The sequence below is a fragment of the Cucurbita pepo genome, chromosome 12 (assembly GCF_057944985.1).
Source record: "Cucurbita pepo subsp. pepo isolate OVF chromosome 12, ASM5794498v1, whole genome shotgun sequence".
Lineage (NCBI taxonomy): Eukaryota > Viridiplantae > Streptophyta > Magnoliopsida > Cucurbitales > Cucurbitaceae > Cucurbita > Cucurbita pepo.
Window position 1 is genome coordinate 14,743,492 of NC_141809.1, and position 25,013 is coordinate 14,768,504.

The 25,013-nt window shown below is 32.6% G+C and overlaps 5 protein-coding genes and 1 pseudogene across 5 annotated transcripts; all 6 read right to left on the bottom strand.

The window, feature by feature from the left end:
- Window positions 1–1,567: 1,567 nt before the first annotated feature.
- Window positions 1,568–2,029, bottom strand: LOC111807781 (S-protein homolog 1-like). Its single transcript, XM_023693650.2, has one exon. The coding sequence runs from the start codon at window positions 2,027–2,029 to the stop codon at window positions 1,568–1,570; it is 462 nt and encodes a 153-aa protein (XP_023549418.2).
- Window positions 2,030–5,171: 3,142 nt separating this feature from the next.
- Window positions 5,172–5,633, bottom strand: LOC111807778 (S-protein homolog 1-like). Its single transcript, XM_023693646.2, has one exon. The coding sequence runs from the start codon at window positions 5,631–5,633 to the stop codon at window positions 5,172–5,174; it is 462 nt and encodes a 153-aa protein (XP_023549414.2).
- Window positions 5,634–11,524: 5,891 nt separating this feature from the next.
- LOC147790043 (S-protein homolog 1-like) lies at window positions 11,525–11,983 on the bottom strand. Its single transcript, XM_087129446.1, has one exon. The coding sequence runs from the start codon at window positions 11,981–11,983 to the stop codon at window positions 11,525–11,527; it is 459 nt and encodes a 152-aa protein (XP_086985572.1).
- A 1,570-nt stretch (window positions 11,984–13,553) lies between these two features.
- Window positions 13,554–13,979, bottom strand: LOC147790044 (S-protein homolog 74 pseudogene; annotated as a pseudogene).
- Window positions 13,980–16,978: 2,999 nt separating this feature from the next.
- On the bottom strand, window positions 16,979–17,604 carry LOC111807783 (uncharacterized). Its single transcript, XM_023693652.2, has one exon. The coding sequence runs from the start codon at window positions 17,539–17,541 to the stop codon at window positions 17,110–17,112; it is 432 nt and encodes a 143-aa protein (XP_023549420.2). The 5' UTR covers window positions 17,542–17,604; the 3' UTR covers window positions 16,979–17,109.
- A 1,249-nt stretch (window positions 17,605–18,853) lies between these two features.
- Window positions 18,854–19,460, bottom strand: LOC111807784 (uncharacterized). The gene has a single exon (XM_023693653.2). It carries the CDS (start codon window positions 19,383–19,385, stop codon window positions 19,062–19,064), a length of 324 nt encoding a protein of 107 aa, XP_023549421.2. The 5' UTR covers window positions 19,386–19,460; the 3' UTR covers window positions 18,854–19,061.
- Between the last annotated feature and the right edge of the window lie 5,553 nt (window positions 19,461–25,013).

Consider the following 25,013-nt stretch of genomic DNA (forward strand, 5'->3'; position numbering starts at 1 on the left):
AAATGCTTCATTCTCAATGGGATTTCCCCACTCACCTAGCCGATTCACCCCGTAATTAATTGGGTGGGGCTTTCATCCGCTAGCATAACCACTAACTTGGCGGAAAGGGCACACAGTGGATTGTGGCTTACTTGCTGTGATCCATTGTATTCTCGGATGAGATGGACCACAGTCTCAGAGGTAAGGAGTTGGATAAGGGTGAAAACATATTATCCTTTCTGGTTATTGAGAATGTTGAGGTATCTTTGAGTGTGGGTGTTTCTAAGAGGTTTTTGTGTGTGTTTTTATGTGTTTTGGCATTAAATGTTTAACTATGGATATGAGTAAGGTGAGTGTGTTTGAATGGAGTTAGTCTTTTGTGTGTTGAAATAAGAGTTTGTGTAAGTGTGTACATATGTGTTATTTGAGTGTTGTGATTGTCTGTGTCAGTTGTGGTTGTTTTTGGGTGTAAAAGGGGCTCTGTGAGACGTAGGGGCACATTTATCTTGGGTACTTTCACAAAATTAAGATGAAAAGTTTCTTATTTACTTGTCTACAACATTAAACTTATTGATAGGGCGTGGATTTTGTTAAAAATGAATACTCAAATTAAATTATATCAAATGATATTTTACTTTAAAAAAAGAGTAATTAGAATAATATAACGATTATAAACTATATATTATAACATTGAAAGTGGTATTTAATTTCAGCTATATTAATACATATATTTCTCTAAAATCTAAAAATATTATCGATGGTGAGATCAAAATATCATAATTGATAAGTTATTACTTTATAGCTAAATTTAATATAAAAGTTTAGTTCGTAATATGAAAAATAATAAAAGTTTAGTTCGTAATATGAAAATTATTTTTCAAAATGTGGAAAAAACAATAAAATTGATTTATTATTAAACTCTCGTTCGTTCTATTTCTTTAGAACAAATCAAGAAAGGAACTCTTACCACTCTTACTTTTGTGTATCATATATTGTCGTACAATACTTTACTGAATTACGCTTCAATTATCATATTTATTTATCATTTCAGTTATCATATTTATCATTTAGTTTTAATTTAGGTTTATGAAATTTAAATAAAATAAGGAGTATTTATGTCGCGTTACAGAGGGTCTCGTTTCAAAAAAATACGCCGTCTTAACTTTAATCCGTTTCAAAAAAATACGCGACTTTAATCCGTTTCAAAACAATATGCCGTCTTGACTTTAATCCTAAGGGTCGAGGGTACAAAAATCATAAACAATAAAATAATTAATCTTTTTAGTTTTTTTAAAACATTTTAATCTAATTTCTTCGCTATATTAAAAAAAAAAATGTCAAAGTCAATTTAAAAAGGCATTTTTGGTCATTTTTGTTTAATTAAAATTTAGAAATTTTGTTCTTAATTTTAAGTTTTAGAGAAAAAGAAACATAAAAATAAAAATAAAAAACAAAAAAAAACAAAAAAGAACCATCACAAGGATTATCCAACTTATTCTTTTTATTCACCTTCATGGTTGGTATACATTTTCATTTGTTCATGAGCATAAATAACTCAAGAACAAAATGAATTAATAATAAAGGTTCTTTATCTCATAATAATCCAAGTATGAACCAATTCTTCGGTATTAGCTGCATTGTTTCTCAAGTAAATTCCATCATCTTTAACCTTCCAGATACAAGTTCCTACAATTCCATCTTGGCATCTATCACGAAGCCATGTGTGGTGTACTTCTGTCCAAAAGGATTCAAAGGAGATGTATGCATTCTCCTTTTCCACTTTGCACCAAAAGAGGGTTGATTGCCAAACATTAACATTAAAACCAAAATGGTAATCATCTCCCCGATGAGGCAAATAATGAACTCCCAAATCGTCATCCCTCGACTTGCAGTGCACCATTATACCAAGGACTTTTAGATCGTTAACCAAATGAATGTTATAATTGGAAATTCGCGGCTCTAACTTGATGAACTTCTCAGACTCAACCTCGAGCTGAGCCCCGGCCAAACTTACCGTCATGAGCAACAATGCAGCCACATTCCTTATCATTTTGGGACTAAATTTTTGTTGGGTCTGTCTATTAATGTTGGACATGAGGTAAATATATAGACAAAAAAAATTTAAAGAAAATTAATTATCTAACTAATTTTGCGGTGTGCAACCTAAGTTCATAGTAATACTCCATTAATGACGTGCCTAAAATGGAAAAATATGGTTATTTAGAAGACTAAAAATAGATTACATATGGTAAAAAAATCTAAAAAAACTAATGTGTTCCTAATTTTGTGCAACATAGTTCATGGTAATAATACTTCTAGAATTTATGTACGTAGACATTTCACTATTTTTTATTCATTAAAAAAAGTTTAGATAAAAAAATTTAAAGCTTAGTTATCACGTACAAGTTCCTTCAGCTCTATTTATGCACCTTTAACATAGCCATCTGTTTTTCTTCGATTCAGGTCAAGCTATCAAAAGAGACATAGGCATCGGACTTCTCCTATTTGCACCAAAAGAAGGTTGTTCTCCCGATGTTTTCCTTAAAGTTCCATTTGTATTCATCTCCACGGACTTCTCCTATTTGCACCAAAAGAAGGTTGTTCTCCATATGTTTTCCTTAAAGTTCCATTTGTATTCATCTCCACGATTACTCAAATTGTGAATTCCCAAATCATCGTCTTTGGACTGGTAATGCACAACCTACGCGAGGTTGCTTAGCCCATTAACAACATGAATGTTATACGTTATAGGTACCGACTGGAGGTACTTGAGTCCAAACAAAAGCTACCATGATGAGCAACAAAACAACCACATTCCTAATCATTTTTTTAAACATTTTTTTTATCTATCTATTGATATTATGCGAATGTAAACATACATCACAAACGAGAAATTAAGGAATGGTTTTAAGAAAATTAATCAACTATCTAATTTTGCATTATGAAAGATAATTTCATAATTAAGGATAATATTGCATTAAATATAGAAAATATTTCATTAATTTTCAATATTTGGAAATAGAAATAAAAAATATTGACAACTATTAATAGAATATATATGGTAAAAACTAGTAATCAAATTAAATTATATCAAAATATAATTATTTAAATAAATTTATATAATGAAAAATTTTCAATTTTAGAGGAAAAAAAACTTGATTTAGTTATAAATATAAATTAAAAAAAAAACATTCAAGGGGTGTTACCCAACTTATTCAGTGTATCTTTCCTTCGTTGAAGAATAATTCAAGAACAAAATGAATTAATAATAAAAGTTCTTTATCTCGTAAAGGTCCATTTATGAACTAATTCATCAGTATTAGCTGCATTGTTTCACAAGTAAATTCCATCATCTTTAAACTTCCAGATACAAGTTCCTACATTTCCATCTCGGCATCTATCACGAAGCCATGTGTTCCTCTTCTCAGGCCAAAAGCATTGAGAAGAGACGTTTGCATCCGACCTATTCATTTTGCACCAAAAGAGGGTTGTTCTCCAAAAGTTAACCCTAAAGTTAAATTGGTAATTCTCTCCTCGATTAAGCAAATGATGAACTCCCAAATCATCGTCCTTCGACTGGCAGTGCACCAATCATACCGAGTGTAACGACCCAGATCCACCGCTAGCAGATATTATCCTCTTTGGGCTTTCCCTCAAGGCTTTAAAACGCGTCTGGTAGGGGAAGGTTTCCACCCTTATAAAGGGTGATTTGTTCTCCTACCCAACCAATGTGGGACATCACAATCCACCCCCCTTCGGGACCCAGCGTTTGTTCTCTTACCCAACCAATGTGGGACATCACAATCCACCCCCCTTCGGGACCCAGCGTCCTCGCTGGCACTTGTTCCTTTATCCAATCGATGTGGGACCGCCCCCAAATCCACCCCCCTTTGGGGCCCTGCGCGTCCTTACTGGCACACCGCCTCGTGTCTACCCCCGTTCAGGGAACAGCGAGAAGGCCGGCACATCTGGTGACTGGCTCTGATATCATTTGTAACGACCCAGATCCACCGCTAGCAGATATTGTCCTCTTTGGGCTTTCCCTTTCGGGCTTCCCCTCAAGGCTTTAAAACGCGTCTGCTAGGGGAAGGTTTCCACACCCTTATAAAAGGTGATTTGTTCTCCTACCCAACCAATGTGGGACATCACACCGAGGATGCTTAGATCATTAACGAAATGAATGTAATACCTGGAAAGTGACGGCTTTATATTGATCTTCTCATACTCAACTTCGAGGTGAGCCTCGACCAAACTCATCGTCACCAGCAACAATGCAGCCACAATCCTTAACTATATATTATAACATTGAAAATGGTATTTTATTTCAGCTGTATTAATACATATATTTCTCTAAAATCTAAAAATATTATCGATGGTGAGATCAAAATATCATAAATGATAAGTTATTACTTTATAGCTAAATTTAATATAAAAGTTTAGTTCGTAATATGAAAAATAATAAAAGTTTAGTTCGTAATATGAAAATTATTTTTCAAAATGTGGAAAAAACAATAAAATTGATTTATTATTAAACTCTCGTTCGTTCTATTTCTTTAGAACAAATCAAGAAAGAAACTCTTACCACTCTTACTTTTGTGTATCATATATTGTCGTACAATACTTTACTGAATTACGCTTCAATTATCATATTTATTTATCATTTCAGTTATCATATTTATCATTTAGTTTTAATTTAGGTTTATGAAATTTAAATAAAATAAAGAGTTTTTATGTCGCTTACAGAGGGCCTCGTTTCAAAAAAATACGCTGTCTTGACTTTAATCCGTTTCAAAAAAATACGCGACTTTAATCCGTTTCAAAACAATATGCCGTCTTGACTTTAATCCTAAGGGTCGAGGGTACAAAAATCATAAACAATAAAATAATTAACCTTTTTAGTTTTTTTAAAACATTTTAATCTAATTTCTTAGCTATATTAAAAAAAAAAATGTCAAAGTCAATTTAAAAAGGCATTTTGGTCATTTTTGTTTAATTAAAATTTAGAAATTTTGTTCTTAATTTTAAGTTTTAGAGAAAAAAGAAACATAAAAATAAAAATAAAAAACAAAAAACGAACCATCATAAGGATTACCCAACTTTTCTTTTTATTCACCTTCATGGTTGGTATACATTTTCATTTGTTCATGAGCATAAATAACTCAAGAACAAAATGAATTAATAATAAAGGTTCTTTATCTCATAATAATCCAAGTATGAACCAATTCTTCGGTATTAGCTGCATTGTTTCTCAAGTAAATTCCATCATCTTTAACCTTCCAGATACAAGTTCCTACAATTCCATCTTGGCATCTATCACGAAGCCATGTGTGGTGTACTTCTGTCCAAAAGGATTCAAAGGAGATGTATGCATTCTCCTTTTCCACTTTGCACCAAAAGAGGGTTGATTGCCAAACATTAACATTAAAACCAAAATGGTAATCATCTCCCCGATGAGGCAAATAATGAACTCCCAAATCGTCATCCCTCGACTTGCAGTGCACCATTATACCAAGGACTTTTAGATCGTTAACCAAATGAATGTTATAATTGGAAATTCGCGGCTCTAACTTGATGAACTTCTCAGACTCAACCTCGAGCTGAGCCCCGGCCAAACTTACCGTCATGAGCAACAATGCAGCCACATTCCTTATCATTTTGGGACCAAATTTTTGTTGGGTCTGTCTATTAATGTTGGACATGAGGTAAATATATAGACAAAAAAAATTTAAAGAAAATTAATTATCTAACTAATTTTGCGGTGTGCAACCTAAGTTCATAGTAATACTCCATTAATTACGTGCCTAAAATGGAAAAATATGGTTATTTAGAAGACTAAAAATAGATTACATATGGTAAAAAAATCTAAAAAAACGAATGTGTTCCTAATTTTGTGCAACATAGTTCATGGTAATAATACTTCTAGAATTTATGTACGTAGACATTTCACTATTTTTTATTCATTAAAAAAAGTTTAGATAAAAAAATTTAAAGCTTAGTTATCACGTACAAGTTCCTTCAGCTCTATTTATGCACCTTTAACATAGCCATCTGTTTTTCTTCGATTCAGGTCAAGCTATCAAAAGAGACATAGGCATTGGACTTCTCCTATTTGCACCAAAAGAAGGTTGTTCTCCCGATGTTTTCCTTAAAGTTCCATTTGTATTCATCTCCACGATTACTCAAATTGTGAATTCCCAAAATCATCGTCTTTGAACTGGTAATGCACAACCAACGCGAGGTTGCTTAGCTCATTAACAACATGAATGTTATACGTTATAGATAATGACGGAAGTACTTGAGCCCAAACAAAAGCTACTGGGATGAATAACAAAACATCCACATTCCTTATCTTATTTTTTTAAATGTTTTTGTTTTGTTTATCTATCTATTGATACTATGTGAATGTAAACATACATCACAAACGAGAAATTAAGGAAAAGCATGGAATGGTTTTAAGAAAATTAATCTAAGTATCTAATTTTGCATTATGAAAGATAATTAAGGATAATATTGCATTAAATATAGAAAATATTTCATTAATTTTCAATAACTTACCTAAGTTGCAACAAAAATATCAATATTTGGAAATAGAAATAAAAAATATTGACAACTATTAGTAGATAGAAGTTCCTACATTTCTATCTCAGCATCTATCACGAAGCCATGTGTTCCTCTTCTCAGGCCAAAAGCATTGAAAAGAGACGTTTGCATCCGGCCTATTTACTTCCCACCAAAAGAGGGTTGTTCTCCAAAAGTTAACCCTAAAGTTAAATTGGTAATTATCTCCTCGATTAAGCAAATGATGAACTCCCAAATCATCGTTCTTCGACTGGCAGTGCACCATCATACCGAAGATGCTTAGATCATTAACGAAATGAATGTAATACCTAGAAAGTGGCGGCTTTATATTGATCTTCTCAGACTCAACTTCGAGGTGAGCCCCGACCAAACTCACCGTCACCAGCAACAATGCAGCCACAGTCCATATCTTCTCAGGCTCAACTTCGAGGTGAGCCTCGAAGATTAAAAATGGATTACATATGGTAAAAAGATCTAAAAAATTAATATCTTCCTAATTTGTTTCATCCTAATAATAAGTTGAGATTTATTAACTTTTTAACAAAGAAATTTAATATCAATATTTCAAAATAAAAAATAGAAAATATAGAAAATTATTAATGTATAATCTCTCCTATAATATCTTTTTTTATTATGACTTGCATATATGAATCAGATTTTCAACATAAACAAATACATTATCATATAATTAAAAAAAAAAACAATCATTAAAGATTATCCAACTGAAACTTTGCTTTTTTTATTCGAATTTAAATGCATGGTTATTTTTCATTGTTGTTAATGAATAATTCAACCGTGAAATGAACTAATAAAACTTGTCTATTAGGTAAAGATCCATTTGTGAACTAACTCATCAGTTCTAGAAGGGAAATTAAACAAGTAAATTCCATCTTCTTTAGCGGTCCAAATACAAGTTCCTTCTACTCCATTTCTGCACCTTTCACGAAGCCATCTGTTCTTCTTCGACTCAGGCCAAAAGCTATCAAAAGAGACATAAGCACCCGACTTCTCAAATCTGCACCAAAAGAGGGTCGTTCCCCAAATGTTTTCCTTAAAGTTCCATTGGTATTCATCTCCACGATTAAGCAAATTGTGAGTCCCCAAATCATTGTCCTTCGACTGGCAATGCACAATTAACCCGACGTTGCTTAGCCCATTAACAACATGAACGTTATAAGTTGTAGGTACCGGTGGAGGTAACGTAATTCTTGTAACAACTCGAGCTCCAGCAAAAGTCACCATGATGAGCAACAAAATAACCACGTTTCTAATCATTTTCTTGAACTTTTTTTTTTTTTTTTTTTGGTTTATCATATTATGTGAATATAAATATACATCACAAACGAGAAATTAAGGAAAGCGTATGAAATGGTTTTAAGAAAATTAATGAGCTATCTAATTTTGCGTTATTAAATTTAATTTAATGATAATATTGCATTAATTAGGTACAGATTTATTATTTGATTCATATTAACCCAATAAAAATATTAATAATTCTAAATACAAAATACAAATATGGTAAATTAAATTATATCAAAATATAATTAACAATATTTAAATAATTAAATAAATTTATATAATGAAAAAGAAATAATATTAAAAAATTATTACCATAATTATAACCATTATAAATTATTGAATTAAATTTTTTTAGCTATATTAATATATTATAGTTTTATAAAAACTTTATAAAATGTTTTCATGGTAACTTATATAAATTATAATTATAACATTCATTATAGCTATATAAAAGACGCTATAAAAATGCTTTCAATTCAGGGTAATACTCCATTAATTACGTGTCTAACATGGAAAAAGATAATACTCCATTAATTACGTGCCTAAAATGGAAAAAAATAGTTATTTGAAGATAAAAAATAAATTATCTAAAAAAATTAAAATCTTCCTAATTTTGTGTTAGATAATTTCAACATATTATACGTTGAGATTTATTAACTTTTCAATATCAATATTTTGTTATTGACTCTGAATATATGAATAATACTGGACAAGCTTCTTGAAAGATGATTTTACTTTACCATGTATTCTACGGTGGTGGTGTTTGGCATATGACTGCTCTATCAGAATTTGGTACAACTTATGGCTAGTATAAATTAGTTAAGATATTTGTAATTAATTAATATTTTGAAAATATATTAGTTATAAAATATATCTTGTATATTCCTCGTTAATATTTTTCAATTGGATTAATAGTATATTTTATTATATTTAAAGATTGAGTTAGTTTATATTTTCTTTTTATTTGTGGGTATTAGTTGGTTATATCGTATTTAAACTGGTGTAAATATCATAAAGATCGAACCTTTCATCCCAATTTTATTTCTCATCCTTAACTTATATTATTTTCTTGAGTAATAATATTTTCAGATATATTCACATTTTGAGTGGTAGATATTGTGTCAATTGGTATCAGAGCCAAGTTGGTAACGAGATGAATGATGGAAGTACTTGTTGGCAATAATTATAATTGAAGGTGAAGGTGATTTAATTGAGGGTGATAACATAGAAATTCCAGCAAATACTCCACAAAATGCTGAATTACGCCGAAAGTGGAATATCAAACGTGGAAAAACTATATTTACCTTGCGAACTTTGATTAGCAAGGAATATATTGATCATATTCATGATTTAAAGTCGCCAAAACAAGTGTGGGAAATACTTCAAAAGCTGTTCACTAAGAAAAATACAGCTCGATTGCAATTTCTATAGAATGAACTAGCTATACTAACTCATTGCAATTTCTATAGAATGAACTAGCTATACTAACTCAAGGTAATTTTTATGTTGAAGAATATTTCTTGAAAGTGAAAAATCTGTGCTCTGAAATTTTAGAATTAGATACTAAGGAGTCAGTGAATGATGCTCGATTACGACGTTATCTTATTCGTGGATTACAGAAAGACTTTATGTCATTTGTTTCCTCAATACACGGATGGGCAAAACAACCATTTACTCCTGGCATGTCACCCAATCTAGGCCCACCAGTTTCTCCACCGATCGAGGCCCACCAGTTTCTCCAGGCTCTGGAAGAGGCATTTCTTTAGGTGTAGCTAGGTCGGGTTTCAATAACTTTGGACCATTGGGGCGAGGTGCTCAACCTGATAAAAATCCTAGTGGTTTTGTGGATGTTTTTTGGTCTGGTGACGCAAACGACAGACGCTCTACAAGAAGTTTTTGTTTTACAGTAGGCTCTGCTGCAATTTCATGGTGTAGTAAAAAGCGAAGCACAGTTGCATTCTCAAGTTGTGAAGCAGAATATGTAGCTGCTACAATGGCTACTCAAGAATGTTTGTGGTTCAAGAGACTTATTCAAGAAATGAGGATGTTGAATTGCATAAAATACATACTAATGAGCAAGTTGCATACATATTTACTAAGACACTTAACAAATGAAATTTGAAGTTTTTCGTAAGGCTCTCGGAGTTATTGAGAAATAAGCTTGCACTAAGGGAGGCCGTCAGAATTTAGTACTAGTTTGAATTAGTCAATATATTCGTAATCAGTTAATATTTGGAGAATATATTAATTATCGAATATATCTTAGATATTGTTAATATTTTTCGGTTTATGATTTGATTATAAGTATATTTTATTTTATTCTTAAGACAGAGTTAATTTATATTTTTGGTATTAGTTGGTTAGCATATTTATATGTATGAATGAAGATTCCTTGAGTAATAATAATTTCAGATTTGAGTAATAATATTTATTTTTCATTTTAACTCGTTTCCTTGAGTAATAATATTTTTAGAGTAATAATATTTATTTTTCATTTTAACTCGTTTCCTTGAGTAATAATATTTTCAGATTTATTCGCACTTTTTGATATTGTGTCATGCTCTAGCCGAGATTATTGGAGATGATTCTTAACTACAATTCGACGGAGGAACTTTGGAGCACTCTTGGAGCAATGCACCAGGTTCCATAGCTAACCGAGTAGCTCTAGAAGCATGTGTACAAGCTCGTAATGAGTGACGTGAGTTAACAAATTTCATTAATTTTCAAAACTTACCTAAGTTAGCAACAAAAACATCATTTTGCATAATACAAAAATTTTAGGTCGGTATCTTGCTTATTGTCCATTGCGTATCTCATGATTTTTAAAACATAACCAAATGCCTCTACTAGTGGATATTGTCCATTATGTATCTCATGATTTTAAAACGTGAACCAAATGTCTCGGTGTCTTGGTTATTGTCCATTACGTATCTCATGATTTTACAACATGAACCAAATGCCTCTACTAGTGGATATTGTCTATTATGTATCTCACGATTTTAAAACGTGAACCAAATGTCTCTACTAGTGAATATTGTCCATTTTGACCCTTGACCCATTACAATTATAAGAATGATTTATTCTCCTCGTAAGATCTAACGAATAGAAACTGAGATGAAAAGTTGATAGAAACTTATTTACTTGTTGTGTACCACATTAAACTTATTTACATATGTTTGATGGGATGGATTTAGCTAAAAATAAGTACTAAAATTAAATTATATCAAATGATTTGTAAAGAATTAAATAAATGTATACAATTGAAAAAAAAAATATTACGATAATTATAACAATTATAAATGATCTATTAAATTTATTATAATATAAAATTAAAGTTATAAATACTATATTATAGCATTTAAAAAATGATATTATAAGTGAATAAACACATTAATTTATATATTTTCTAAAATCTAAATATCATTCTTTTTCGTTCATAAGTTATTAATGTTGTGAGATCAATGAGTTATTAATTTAGTTATTAATGTTGTGAGATCATAAGTTATTTTGTTATTAATTTTAAGTTTTAGAGAAAAAAAAAAAAACGAAACCATCAACAAGGGTTACCCAACTTATCTTTTTATTCACCTTCAACCTTGATATACATTTTCATTTGTTGATGAGTATGAATAACTCAAGAACAAAATAAATTAATAAAGGTTGTTTATCACATATTGATCCAAGTATGAACCAATTCATCCGTATTAGCTGAATTGTGTCTCAAGTAAATTCCATCATCTTTAAACTTCCATGTACAAGTTCCTACATCTCCATCTTGGCATCTATTACGAAGCCATGTGTGGTGTATTTCTGTCCAAAAGCATTCGAAAGAGATGTATGCATTCTGCTTTTCCACTCTGCACCAAAAGAGGGTTGATTGCCAAACATTAATCTTAAAACTAAAATGGTAATCATCTCCCCGATGAGGCAAATTATGAACTCCCAAATCATCATCCTTCGACTTGCAGTGCACCGTTATACCAAGGACTTGTAGATCGTTAACCAAATGAATGTTATAACTGGAAATTCGCGGAGGCTCTACATTGATCTTCTCAGACTCAACTTCAAGCTGAGCCCCGACCAAACCTACCATCACGAGAAACAATGCAACCACATTCTTTATCATTTCTGGACCAAATTTTTGTTGGGTCTGTCTATTACCGTTGGACATGAGGTAAATATATAGACAAAAAAAATTTAAGAAAATTAATTATCTAACTAATTTTGCTTGGGCAACCTAAGTTCATGGTAATACTCCATTAATTTCGTGCCTAAGATAGAAAAATATCATTATTTAGAAGACTAAAAATAGATTACATATGGTAAAAAATCTAAAAAAAATTACTGTGTTCCTAATTTTGTGCAAGATAGTTCATCATAATAATACTTCTTGAATTTACGTAAACATTTCACTTATTTTTTATTAATTAAAAAAAATTTAGATAAAAAAATTTAAAGCTTAGTTATCACATACAAGTTCCTTCTTCTCCATTTCTGCACCTTTCAGGCGTTTTTTAACTCAGGCCAAAAGCTATCAAAAGAGACATAAGCACCCGACTTCTCAAATGTGCACCAAAAAAGGGTCGTTTCCCAAACGTTTTCCTTAAAGTTTCATTGGTATTCATCTCCACGATTAAGCAAATTGTGAGTCCCCAAATCATTGTCCTTCGACTGGCAATGCACAATTAACCCGACGTTGCTTAGCCCATTAACAACATGAACGTTATAAGTTGTAGGTACCAGTGGAGTTAACGTAATTCTTGTAACAACTCGAGCTCGAGCAAAAGTCACCATGATGAGCAACAAAATAACCACGTTTCTAATCATTTTTTTAAACTTTTTTTTTTTTGGTTTATCAATCTATTAATATTATGTGAATATAAATATACATCACAAACAAGAAATTAAGGAAAGCAAATGAATGAGCTATCTAATTTTGCGTTATTAAATTTAATTTAATGATAATATTGCATTAATTAGGTACAGATTTATTATTTGATTCATATTAACCCAATAAAAATATTAATAATTCTAAATACAAAATACAAATATGGTAGAAAAGGAGTACTCAAATTAAATTATATCAAAATATAATTAACTATATTTAAATAATTAAATAAATTTATATAATGAAAAACAAATAATATCATAGGATATTTATAAGTTATAATTATAAATTATTGAATTAAAATTATAAAATATTTTCATGGTAACTTAGAAGTTATAATTATAACATTCATTATAGCTATACAAAAAACGCTATAAAAAGTTTAGTGCTAATTACTTACCCGTGTCACTAATTTGACTCTTGATGACTTTTTATTTATTTATTTAATGATTTATGGCAGAGATAGATAGTAACTTTCAATTTTTTGAAGTCTTTCTTAACCATCCTACTCTGAAGATCGTTTTCATTCAGATATGGTATCGGTTCATTCAGGTACCTCTCCTTACACGATTGTCATAGATTCGATTTCTATTTCAGTAAACAATTAAAGAGAAATATTTTCAGTCGATTTAGGGTGGATATTCTGACCCATATTGTAGTTGTTCGATATGCAATTGATCGTTAAACTCATATGAACAAGGAGAAACAAAAAAAAAAGAACAAAGGGAAGAGAAATGGGTATGGGAAGAACTTTATATACATCAAAATTAACCATATACAATTAAGTGTTTTGTGTTTTTTATGCATATTACTTCCACCTATGAACTAAAACATCTCTATCAACGGGGTTATCTTTCAAGTAGATTCCATCATGTTTTGCAGTCCAAATGCAATTATACTTATAGCATCTATAATACAGCCAAATCGACGTCTTCTCAACCCAAAACGCTTCGAACGACACAGATTTGTCATTAGACTTCCGCAAATAGCACCAAAATAACGTCGTACCCCAAAAGTTTACTCTAAAGTTCCAGTTGAATTCACTTCCAAAACTAAGATCATGTATGCCCAAATCATCGTCTTTCGATTTGCAGTGGACGAACAAGCTTTGACCATGGCTTAGCCCATTCAAAATGTGGATGTGCCATCTTTCAAAGTCGATAAAATTGATCGACTGAAACATTGTTAACGACAAGACAAACACGAAAAGGAAGAAGTGCTCTCTCATATCCATTGCTTAACATATTTCACTAGGAAATGTAGTTTGTGAGAGGGTTATAAATAGGGATGTGTAGTGCAATGGATATAACGTCCAAACCCCATTTGGAAAAATTCTTTGAATGCTAATATCAATGGCTATCCGTTTAAGTAAATATGCTAAACAAGCCATTTAAGGACGTCGTTGAATCTTAAATATGCTAATTTACTCAAAAATAATCAAAATAGTGGTAGGAGGGAATGAATGTTTAGATGAATTTATCATGTTCCTATCATAAAATATATGACAGCCACAAATTTTAAGGCTCTCTTAATTTCAAATTTCCTTTTTTCCAAAGCGTTAGAGGTGTTTGTGGGTTGGATTGGATCGGATCGAGTCGGGATATTTTTTAGACTCAACTCAGTTGTTCGATTATAAATTTTTTCAACTCCAATAATTTATATTAGATAATGAACCCAACTCAACTTAACTATAAGCTTTCTGGGTTGAGTTAGTTTCTGTTGTATGGATCGTATATTCAAAAAAAAAAAATTGCATGATTAAGGCAAGGATCAAATTCACCCGACAAATTATATAATGTTCTACCAACATAAATTTTAAAAAATTAAATTTCAATATTACACATAATCTTTTAAGTTGTTAAGAATAAGAAATAAAATTGGGATCGAAGGACTTGTATTTTCATTGATATTCATTACGTGTAAACAGGATACAAGTTACCACCGCTAGTTGATATTGTCCTCTTTAAGCTTTTTCTTTCGAGTTTCCCTTCAAGATTTTTAAACCCTAAGGAAAGATTTCCACGCTCTTATAAATGGTGTTTCGTTTTTCTCCCCAACCGATGTGGGATCTCACAAAAGAGCTACGGTGGTAATTTGGACAAGTTTAGGACATGAAATATAATATCCATCTTTAGCCCCGTCTAGCTAACGATGAGAAATCTCTTCATGTTTCAACTAGGGCAGGTTCACGCGAATTAAATCAACATTTTTCTTAATATTTCTAATTGAAAATGATAAGAACAATTAATTTAGACATTAAACAAAGAAGAGGGTTATATATTAAACCCATTATTTAATAAAAATCATACTTTTCATCCACACTCTAATTTCCTTCACCAAATACAAAGGATATTCCAATATTTGGAAAAGAAAGAGACATTTATGATAAAGCCTTGCATTTGTAGTGAATACTTATTCCCACCTATGAACCAAAATATCTGTGTTCGTAGAGTTCTCTTTCAAATAGATTCCATCATCTTTTGCAATCCAAAAGCATTCATTCTCGAAGCAATTGTGATAGAGCCAAAACGTTCTTTTCTCGACCCAAAACGTTTCGAATGACTGCTTTTGTCCATTTGGCTTTTGCAAGAAACACCAAAACAACGTCGTATTCCAAAAGTTTACTCTAAAAGTCCATTTGAACTCACCTCCAACGTTAAGATTGTGTTCCCCTAAATTATCGTCTTTTGATCTGCAGCGAACATACAACACATCGTTGTTGCTTAGCCCATTCACCACGTGGATATGCCATTTCGATAAATTGGCCTCCGTTTGCTCAACTATTGCCAAAGACAAGATAAACAAGAAAACCAGAGATTGTTTTTTCAGAGAACTCATTTTCATTGTTTGAAGATACTGTACTTGAAAAATCACTTTGTCGTTGTCTTTTAAATAGACTGCAGATGCTATAAATGAATTGTTATCCACCTCGAGTAACGGTGTCCATTTCATTAAAATTTCTAGGTATTATAAAACACAAATAACTAAATTAGGAGGCTAATTTTTATTGATTCTTATCATAGTTATGATATATATATATATTTGGTAGATGAGAAGGCATGAAAAAGATTTTATAAAAATAGATAATTATGCATTTAATTAGCCCCATGGTATGCCAAAACAACTCATTTAAATGTGGACATGACATTTTAAATTTTAAATAATAACTAAAACAAATTATCCCTTCTTCTTTAATTATATATATTTTTGAATATATTAAATATTTAAATATATTATTCAATATATGAATAAAAGTTTTTAATTGGTAAAAAAAAAAAAGTATAAAAAATATCATTACCATTCTCGACACCGTTATTAATTTATTTCAAAAATACCCTTCAGGAATTCTTAAAATTTCATTAATACCTTTACGGTTAGCATATGAACTGAGTTTGTTTCAAAATATTATGAACTTTCAAAAGTAACATTAAAAATATCATGAACTTGAAAATATATTATCTATTTGATGATAAGAGAAGGAAACGTGTGTTAGCGAGGACGCTAGATCCCGAAGAGAGGTGGATTGTGAAATGTCACATCGGTTAGGGAAGAGAACGAAACATTCTTTTATAAAGATGTACGTTTTAAAAACCTTGAAGAAAATCGCGAAGATTTAAAGATGACAATATCTACTAGCGGTGAACATGAACACAATGAGATACACAGCCATACCATGAATTTATAAGCCATATGAAAGTATCAGTGGTTGGTAGGTAGCAAAATAAGCAGTGAATTATGGTAGCTGTTAATATTTCCACCTTACCCAACTAAGTACAATACTTAGTTCATCTCTTTAATGCATTGCTTTTAATTCATTCACTAGCTGCTCTATAGAAGCCTCTAGTTCACGGGTCAATCCCGATTCGAATATGGAAAATCATTTTCTTGTAACATGATCACATTATTTACTCATCACTTCTGAAAGTAAAAGCTATCCCTACAGATTAACACGAGTCTTTTCAGTCTGTTATATCTTTACTCACATGCATTCTAGAAAAATTTGTAAGAGATCACCCAACATAAAATTGTTTAAGAGAAAACACGATTAATTATGAAGTTCTTATAATTGAGATATCGAAAAGAAAGATGTATCTCGTTAGTATAGGTGATATTACTGAGATATCGAAAAAAATGTTTTTTTTTTCAACTCTACGTGATATTATTTCATATGAATGCAAACCCATATCATTTTTCATTACATATAAAGAGGATTATCACAACCAAATCATAATATAAAAAAAGCAAATATGACACCAAATGTTATTACAAGATCACTAAACTACATCTCTCCACACAATTTTGATTAAACAAACTACAAATGGCAACAACTCTTTAGTAGAAATCAAACACAACTACATAAGTTTTCAAGGGTAAGGGCCACCAGAACCGCCACCAACACCACCGGTGCCTCCGCTGCCACCTCCACCCAAGCCACCGCCAGTGCCTCCCAGTCCCCCAACTCCACCTACTCCACCAATTCCACCAGGGCCACCGAGACCACCAATCCCACCGGGGCCACCGAGCCCGCCAAGACCACCAATGCCACCAGGAAAGCCAAGACCACCAATGCCACCAGGAAAGCCAAGACCACCAATACCACCAGGGCCACCGAGACCACCAATTCCACCAGGAAAACCAAGACCACCACCCAATCCACCGAACGGGAGGCCGGAGATGCCACCAACCCCACCAAGGAGATTCTTTTGGTCATTGAAAGTGGCGTGGGTTGGCGCAGGTCTAGCTACGGCGTGAGTGGCCACAAGTGCCAAAAGCAAAGCCATAAACAATTTGCCCATTTTCTTCTTCTCTAATCCAACACTTACACTTGTGTTTGTGTGTGCGTTGTTGGCCAATGGCAGTGTGAGCTTAGGGTTTTAAAGGGCACAGAGCGTTGAGAAACAGTTGAAGAAAGTAAATGAGTTTAAATGCGAAGGCAGAGCCAGGCCGTATGAAATTACCAAATGGGGTAATTAAAGTGGTAATTTCTGCAATTGCTATAGCCCACTGCACCAAGTCTATCACCAAAATAAGAACTTTTCACACACATACCCTTCTTATGGTATCTGTCCATTTGCATTAGGGTTTTAATTTCAATAAACATATATATGTTTATAGCTAAAACAAAGTAGACGAGCTATTAAAGTGTAACCGCTCAAGTCCACCACTAGCCTCTTACAATGTTTTGTTCCCTTCTCCAATCAATGTGAGATCTCACAATCCACCCTCGTTCGGGGCTCAATGTCCTTGCTGGCACACTACCTGGTGTCCACCTCCCTTCGAGACTCAGTGTCTTCATTGACACACCTTCAAGTGTTTGGCTCTGATACCATTAGCATAATTGAGTAGATGAATACCGACACGAAACAATTGGAAAATAATTTAAAGTCACAAATAATGGTCGACCTTTTTTATTATTATTATTTTGCGTTTGAATAATGGTCGACCTGAAGTTATGATCAATAACTTTCATGTTTGTATGGTGTAATTGTCCAATATTATTATTTGTAGTCAATTGCTAGTAAAAAAGTGGTAATTATTTTTTTCAAAAAGATTTTACTCAATTTTCCATATCATATCTGGCACGATGGCGTAATATTGTTCACTTAGATATTAGTTTCTCAATTTATTTTTTTTATATATAATCACGTAAAATATCGGGTACCCATAAAGATAATTGTCTTCTTTTATATACCATGAATTTCTCCCTTCTAAATTTTGTTTAAAGGGATTTTCGTTCCATATCTGACAAAGTTGAGCTATCGATTTGTGATTTCCATTTAGAGTATTCTCCGTCGTAGAGTCACCGTCCATGGTCGTTGAAAAATCATTGTACGCATTAGGTGTTTCTTTTCATTTTTCGACTGAATATTTACAAAATTATCGTTGTTTCTTTTGTAACTGAAAATGTTTTGGAGATAGTTGAACATCATGGAAACATAGACACGGGAGGACGAAACCCATCTTGTCAAAAGTAAACGATAAACGGGCAACGAGGTTGAAGAAGGAGTTGACTAGCTCTCGTGTCCTAAATGCATATGATATGCAGTATCATGAGGTAGGGACGGTTAGAATATCTTCAATTAACTTATCTAGATAAAGGCAAGAGTCTACATCAACGCATCAACCAAACTCGATTAATCAACCAAAAACGACATAAAGTTAATGAAATAATTTAACAACATAAAGCAAACTAGTTTAATGAAAATTTGATAAAGCCTAGAAGGAAAACATTAACGACTCATAACCTACAACAACGTAATTAAACTTCAAACGACCAATAACATGTTAAGTAGAAATCAAACGAGATTGAACAACTTCAGGGATTGGTAAGACCAGAGCCACCACCGAGACCACTGCCAGCTCCGCCTCCAATGCCACCGCCGGGGCCTCCCAGCCCACCTAGTCCACCAATTCCTCCAGCAGGGCCGCCTAGTCCACCACCGAGATCGCCACCCGATCCGACTGCACCGCCGATGCCACCGAAGGGGAGGCCGTTGCTGCCAATGCCGGAGTAGCTACCAATGCCACCGTAGGTAAGGAAGTTCTTTTGGTCATTGAAGGTGGCGTCGGGTGGCGTAGGTCTAGCCAGGGCGTGAGTGGCCATAAGAGCCAGAAACAAAGCCATAAGCAATTTGGCCATTTTCTTCTTTGACTTCTTCTTCTTCTTCTGTTCTAACACTTACACTTGTCTTTGTATGTGTTGATGGCCAATGGAGCTGTGAGCTTAGCGTTTTAAAGGGCAGAGAGTGTTGAGGGACAGTTGAGAGAAGTAAATGAGTTTAAATGCCGACACATTTACTAACAGTTCAAAAGAGAAAATTCAAAGAGAACAATGTCCGTTAACAGTGGGCTTAAGCTGTTATAAATAATATCAAAGCCCGACAACAAGCTATGTGCTAGTAAGGACACTAAACCTTGAAGAGGGTGGACACTGAACCCTAGGTCCCGAAAAATGGTAGATTGTGAAATCCCACGTCTAGGTCTCAAAGGGGATAGATCGTGAGACCCCACATCGGTTGGAGAGGGGTAAAAACTTAAAACCCGAAAGACAATATCTACGAGTGGTGAGCTTGAATTGTTACCGTTTTTAATAAATAAATACATAATATAATGTACCACGAATAATTAAAAATAATTCAAATATCTATAATAATGGTGGGTTCAATAATTCTTATATTTGTATAATATAAGCAATGCAAATCTTATATTAATTTATAAATCATTTAATTCGTAATAATAATGTAAAGAAATAGTAAATATGAATAATAATGGTAGTAATACTACCTATAAAAATTTAGACTATGTTTTTAGTGTACATCACAAGCAAGGTGACATATTATTTGAATCAACCACTTTTGTCAGAAAATATAGATTTTTTCCAATAATACTTATTGAAATATATTAATTTTCATAAAATTTTAAACCTATGATTCTTTATTAATAAAATTATTTGTTGGAGATAGAGATGAATCACAATTTTCATTTCAACGTGCATTATCGATAGGGTGTTCATAAAGATTGGGAAAGGACGTTAGATTTTTATTTCTCGGTAGGTTGAATTTTTGGAAAACCAAAATATTAAATCAGTTCATGTGTTAACATTTTTTTGCACGACCTGAAAATAAAGTAACGACCTAATCTATTATCGTTACCGTACTTTTAAGATTATTACGAAGATTAAGAATATTCGATATTTGTGGATAAGTATAATTTTTTTAAATAATTACAAAATAACAATCGGGCCATCGAATCCATCCAACTCAAAAATATAGAGTTGGATTGTGAATTTTATTCGGGTTAGTCCAAAAGATTTTGTCGACCCAACCTATATAGACCCATAATAATAGGTTAGATAAACAAGGAAGGTTAAATTACAAATTCGATCCCAGGCCTAGGGTACCCAAATCGAGTTTAATCTTTATTAAAAAAAAAACTTATGAATAGGTCGTTCTTTTTTTTAATAAAAGCTTAGTATCGGGTTGATTTGTTTTACCTACACGTATGCTTTTTCATATCTTTTAAAAGAGTATCTCGACAACGTTCAAGAACATTTTTCTATTTTAAAAAAAAAAAAAATTGTTTTTAAGTAATGGCTCGGACTGATACATATACCGAAAGTCAAGTCAGATCAATGATAAAACAACAGTTATTCGAGACAACCGTTGAGGAAAGCTCGAAAGCAATTAAATTAGATATGAAAAGAACAGTATTTAAGAAAGTGAGATTCCATTAATCTCTCAATCCCCAAACAAATGGCCTCCTCCTTTGCTATGCGTTCTTCGTTCTCGTTCCTCCTTTGCATGGCTTTTGTTCTCATCGCTGGGCTAGGGACGAGGCCAGGAAGTGCCATAAATTTGGCAGTGGCGTGTCTGGGGCCATGCTCAAAGATCCCAAACTGCGAGAGTGCTTGCATTAATGCAGGGCATGCGAAGGGTGGTGAATGTTTAGGGTTCTTCAAAGATCCTCCTTCTTGTTGCTGTAATACTACCTAATTCTTATGCTAAACTTGGTGTTTTTGATTCAATAATATTGAAAACACATTGTATTTGTTACTTATTTGCAATAAAGATTGTGGGATCAAGAACAATATGGAAATCGTTCCCTTTTTGTTGTTTCGTTCGAGGCTCGACTCCTTTTTCTTTTTGGAGTCTTAGTCATTTTTTACTATGCCTAGGAGGCTCGACTCTTTTTCTTCTAGAGTCCTTTGTTCGACATTTGAGGATTTACCAATCTATTAACACGACTAAGTTTAGCGCATGACTCTAATACCATGTTAGACGAATACAACTCTCCACAATGGTATGATATTGTCCACTTTGAGCATAAGCTCTCATGGCTTTGCTTTGGGCTTCCCCAAAGGCCTCGTACGAATGGAGATAGTATTCCTTACTTATACCCCATGATCATTCCCTAAATTAGTCGATGTGGGAGTTTCATCATTCAACAAATATGACGAAAATTGTTCGTCTAGTAAAATTTATTATTGATTGCTCTCCCAAATGAATCGTTCTTCGTCTCGGCTTTGTTCTTCCTATTTTCTCTTTTTTTTTCCCACTTTCTTCTTCGATTATGTTGTTAAGAATGATGATCTGATACCATGTTAAGAATGAGAAGCACAAGTGGGATTGACAGTCTCATTTTCGTTCACAATGTTTAAATAGAAAAAAATAAGAGAAAATATTCTACGGACCAAATCCTGATAAAATGTATCCGTATATAAAATATATTCCAATAAATACCTTCTTACCGAGAATAATAAGACAGTCATGGGATCTTATGCTTATGACTTAAATGTTCGATAAAGTTGTACGATTATCCTTTTCAATAAAATTTACGCAGAATAAAAAGACTTTAAATAGTCTCTCGAGATAGTTTTTATTTTTTGACGTGATGAATAAGTAACATGATCATGTTAAAGCATATATATATGCTGACCTCCCTAGCATTAATTGGTGGGTTATAGTTCTTATTTATCTTCAATGATCTTCATCATGTTCATTTTTGCTTACGTTCGTGGTTGGATTTATTCAAATAATCTTATGTACTTACATTCATTATTATACATTGTTGTCATCTTATTGTTATATGTATCATTTTTTTATCGATGAATATTCACTTTTATACTAAAATTCATGTCTACAAATCACACACGAAACCTAGAAGTGTAAGATCTCACATCAGTTGGAGAGAAAAACAAATGATTCCCACAAGTGCGTGGAAACCTCCACCTCTTCCTAACAGACACATTTTAAAACATCAAGAAAAGTTCGGAAAAGAAAAACCCAAAAAGGATAATATCTGATAGAAGTGCACTCAAAATTTTGAGTTGGTTGGGCTGGTGATATGAGTAACCGGAATAGTGTTCATAACGCAACCAGATTCAACGGGTACACAAGTAAATATTCTTAATTTTTTAAAGGTAGGATTGGGTTGGATTACAGATTGTAACCCTATTTTTGGGTTGATCGAGTTGACCTCTAACCCAAATAGAAAGAAATCCTAACCCAATCCAACGTGGTTAACGCTTTGAATGTGGACATTTTGGTTCATTCACTTTGCATGCATCATCCATTTTTAAATAATAATATAATCAATCTCATAGGTAATATTGCATCCATGAATTTATAGCCTAACCATATGCTTTTAATTTTATGTTCATAAGATTTTTAATAATTACTAAACATATTCTAAATTAATAATTTTGAATATATTTGATGTAATATTTATAATATTTATGCTAGACACGTAATCAAATAAAATAAAAACAAACTGAGGGATGGTCCACATGGCACGTGACTAGGCGCACAAATGTGAAAAAACAAACAAAACCAAACCCAGGGGTTAAGGGTACTTGAGATCCACGGAAGCAAGTTGACCATGACCCGCAGTGGTTACTGGATGACCAAGAAATTCGACACGTGGCAACTTCTCATGTGTGGGTGACGCAAAGGCGGATGAGATAATCATGGACGTCACGGAGCTAGGGAAACCGAAGAACCAAATGTGATTGGTGGAAACCTTGCATGGATGGGACACGTGGCGCCATATTAAGAGCGGCGACGCTGATGCCACGAATCATGAGAGACGACGTGTCGTTTTCATCCCATTTCAGAATTTCTCTCTCTAGAAAATGAATTAAAAAAATAAAAATGTAGAGAGAGAAAGAGTGTGTACCAGCTGTACGGCGTCGTAGTAATGATGCAACTGTATCCTATGGAGAAATTTCTTAAACTTTTTATCCAAAATTATTATTATTTTATGTTTTGATATGGATTAATTCGAAAATTCGAATTTAGTTTAAGTTTAATTTTTTAAAAATCGAAAATTTAAATTGGTTCATAATTGACATTTCTTGGTCGAGTCAACTAGACTAACTTGAAAATAAAATTATTAACTTAAATCCAACCGGACCATAATTTTACGATTATTAGGATAATTAAAGATATTTAACGTTTATAATCGATATCAATGATGCATTGTGACTTGAACCAACCTAACTAACTCAAAATTTCGAGTTGATCCAAAAGATTTCTCGAACAGATGTACGTTCTTACATTTTAGTTCGTAAATTTTTAAAATTATTCGATTTTGATCCATAAAAGACACATAACATTACATTATAATTACTTAATTTATGAATATAAAAAGTTTATGGATAAAATTTAAAGTGAATATTTGTAATTGGATAAGCACTTGCAACTTGTAGTGGAAAAAAAGCAAGTTATAAAATTTATAATATTTTCCTCTATTTGTCCTTTTGTCTTTTTTGTTTTGTTAGCTCGTAGATAACGTTAAAAGATGGCTTGTGGGTAGACTCTAAACTCGATTTTCTTAATGGATGAAATAATGTAGATGAAATTTAATCACGTGAACCTGAATCTACAAATATTAGACTAAAACGAGCTTAGAAACACTAAATTGAGCTTGAAATTGTAAATGAACTTCTTGTTGAAACCGCCATACTTCTATGTTATGATGTGTTAGTGTCTTTCGTGATGAATATCATGTAGTTAAAACGTGAGACCTCATGTACGTTGTATGTCACAAACATGGATCACTTCTCTAGTATATTAGGTCTGAACGTCTACACCACAACACATACACCCTCCTTTTTTTTCGTTGGTTTTCAACAAGCATGAACATGAGCTACATATACGAGCCCACTTAATGGGTTCACGAGCGGGTGCATGACCCATGTATAGAAGTATTATGTCTCAAACCTTACTCGAAAACAAAAGGTAAAACTCAAGGAAGAGTGATGAAAAGTAAGTCCAACCCTAAATCATATTGCATGTGATTATTTTCTCCAACTACGACAAAAAGAAGAATCAACCAATTAGGTAAGAAAACAAGTTTGAATTTTTGAGCTTGGAAAACTTGTTCTCATTAGGGTTCTCAAAACCAATAAAAAAAGAAAAAAGGGTTTCATTGGTGATGAACACAAACAGGCAAACCAGTGGAGAGTGTCCAAATGGAAGGATGAACACAAATGATTCAAATACCAAAATCCAGAAACAGTAAAAGCAGATTGGAGGCCACATGAAGAAGCATAATAACATCATTCATTAACAATTTAACAATGAACAATATTCCATTGAAATTTGTTTACTGGGTGTAATAAAATAATAAAAGATCCTGAAGAGCACCGTTAAAGGGCACCATTCATGTTTAAAGGCAGATAAAAAAGTCTGAACATCACCGTTATTAGCCACCATTCAAAATCAAACGTATGGGATACTGAAAACTGCATAAAATACGGAATCTGGTT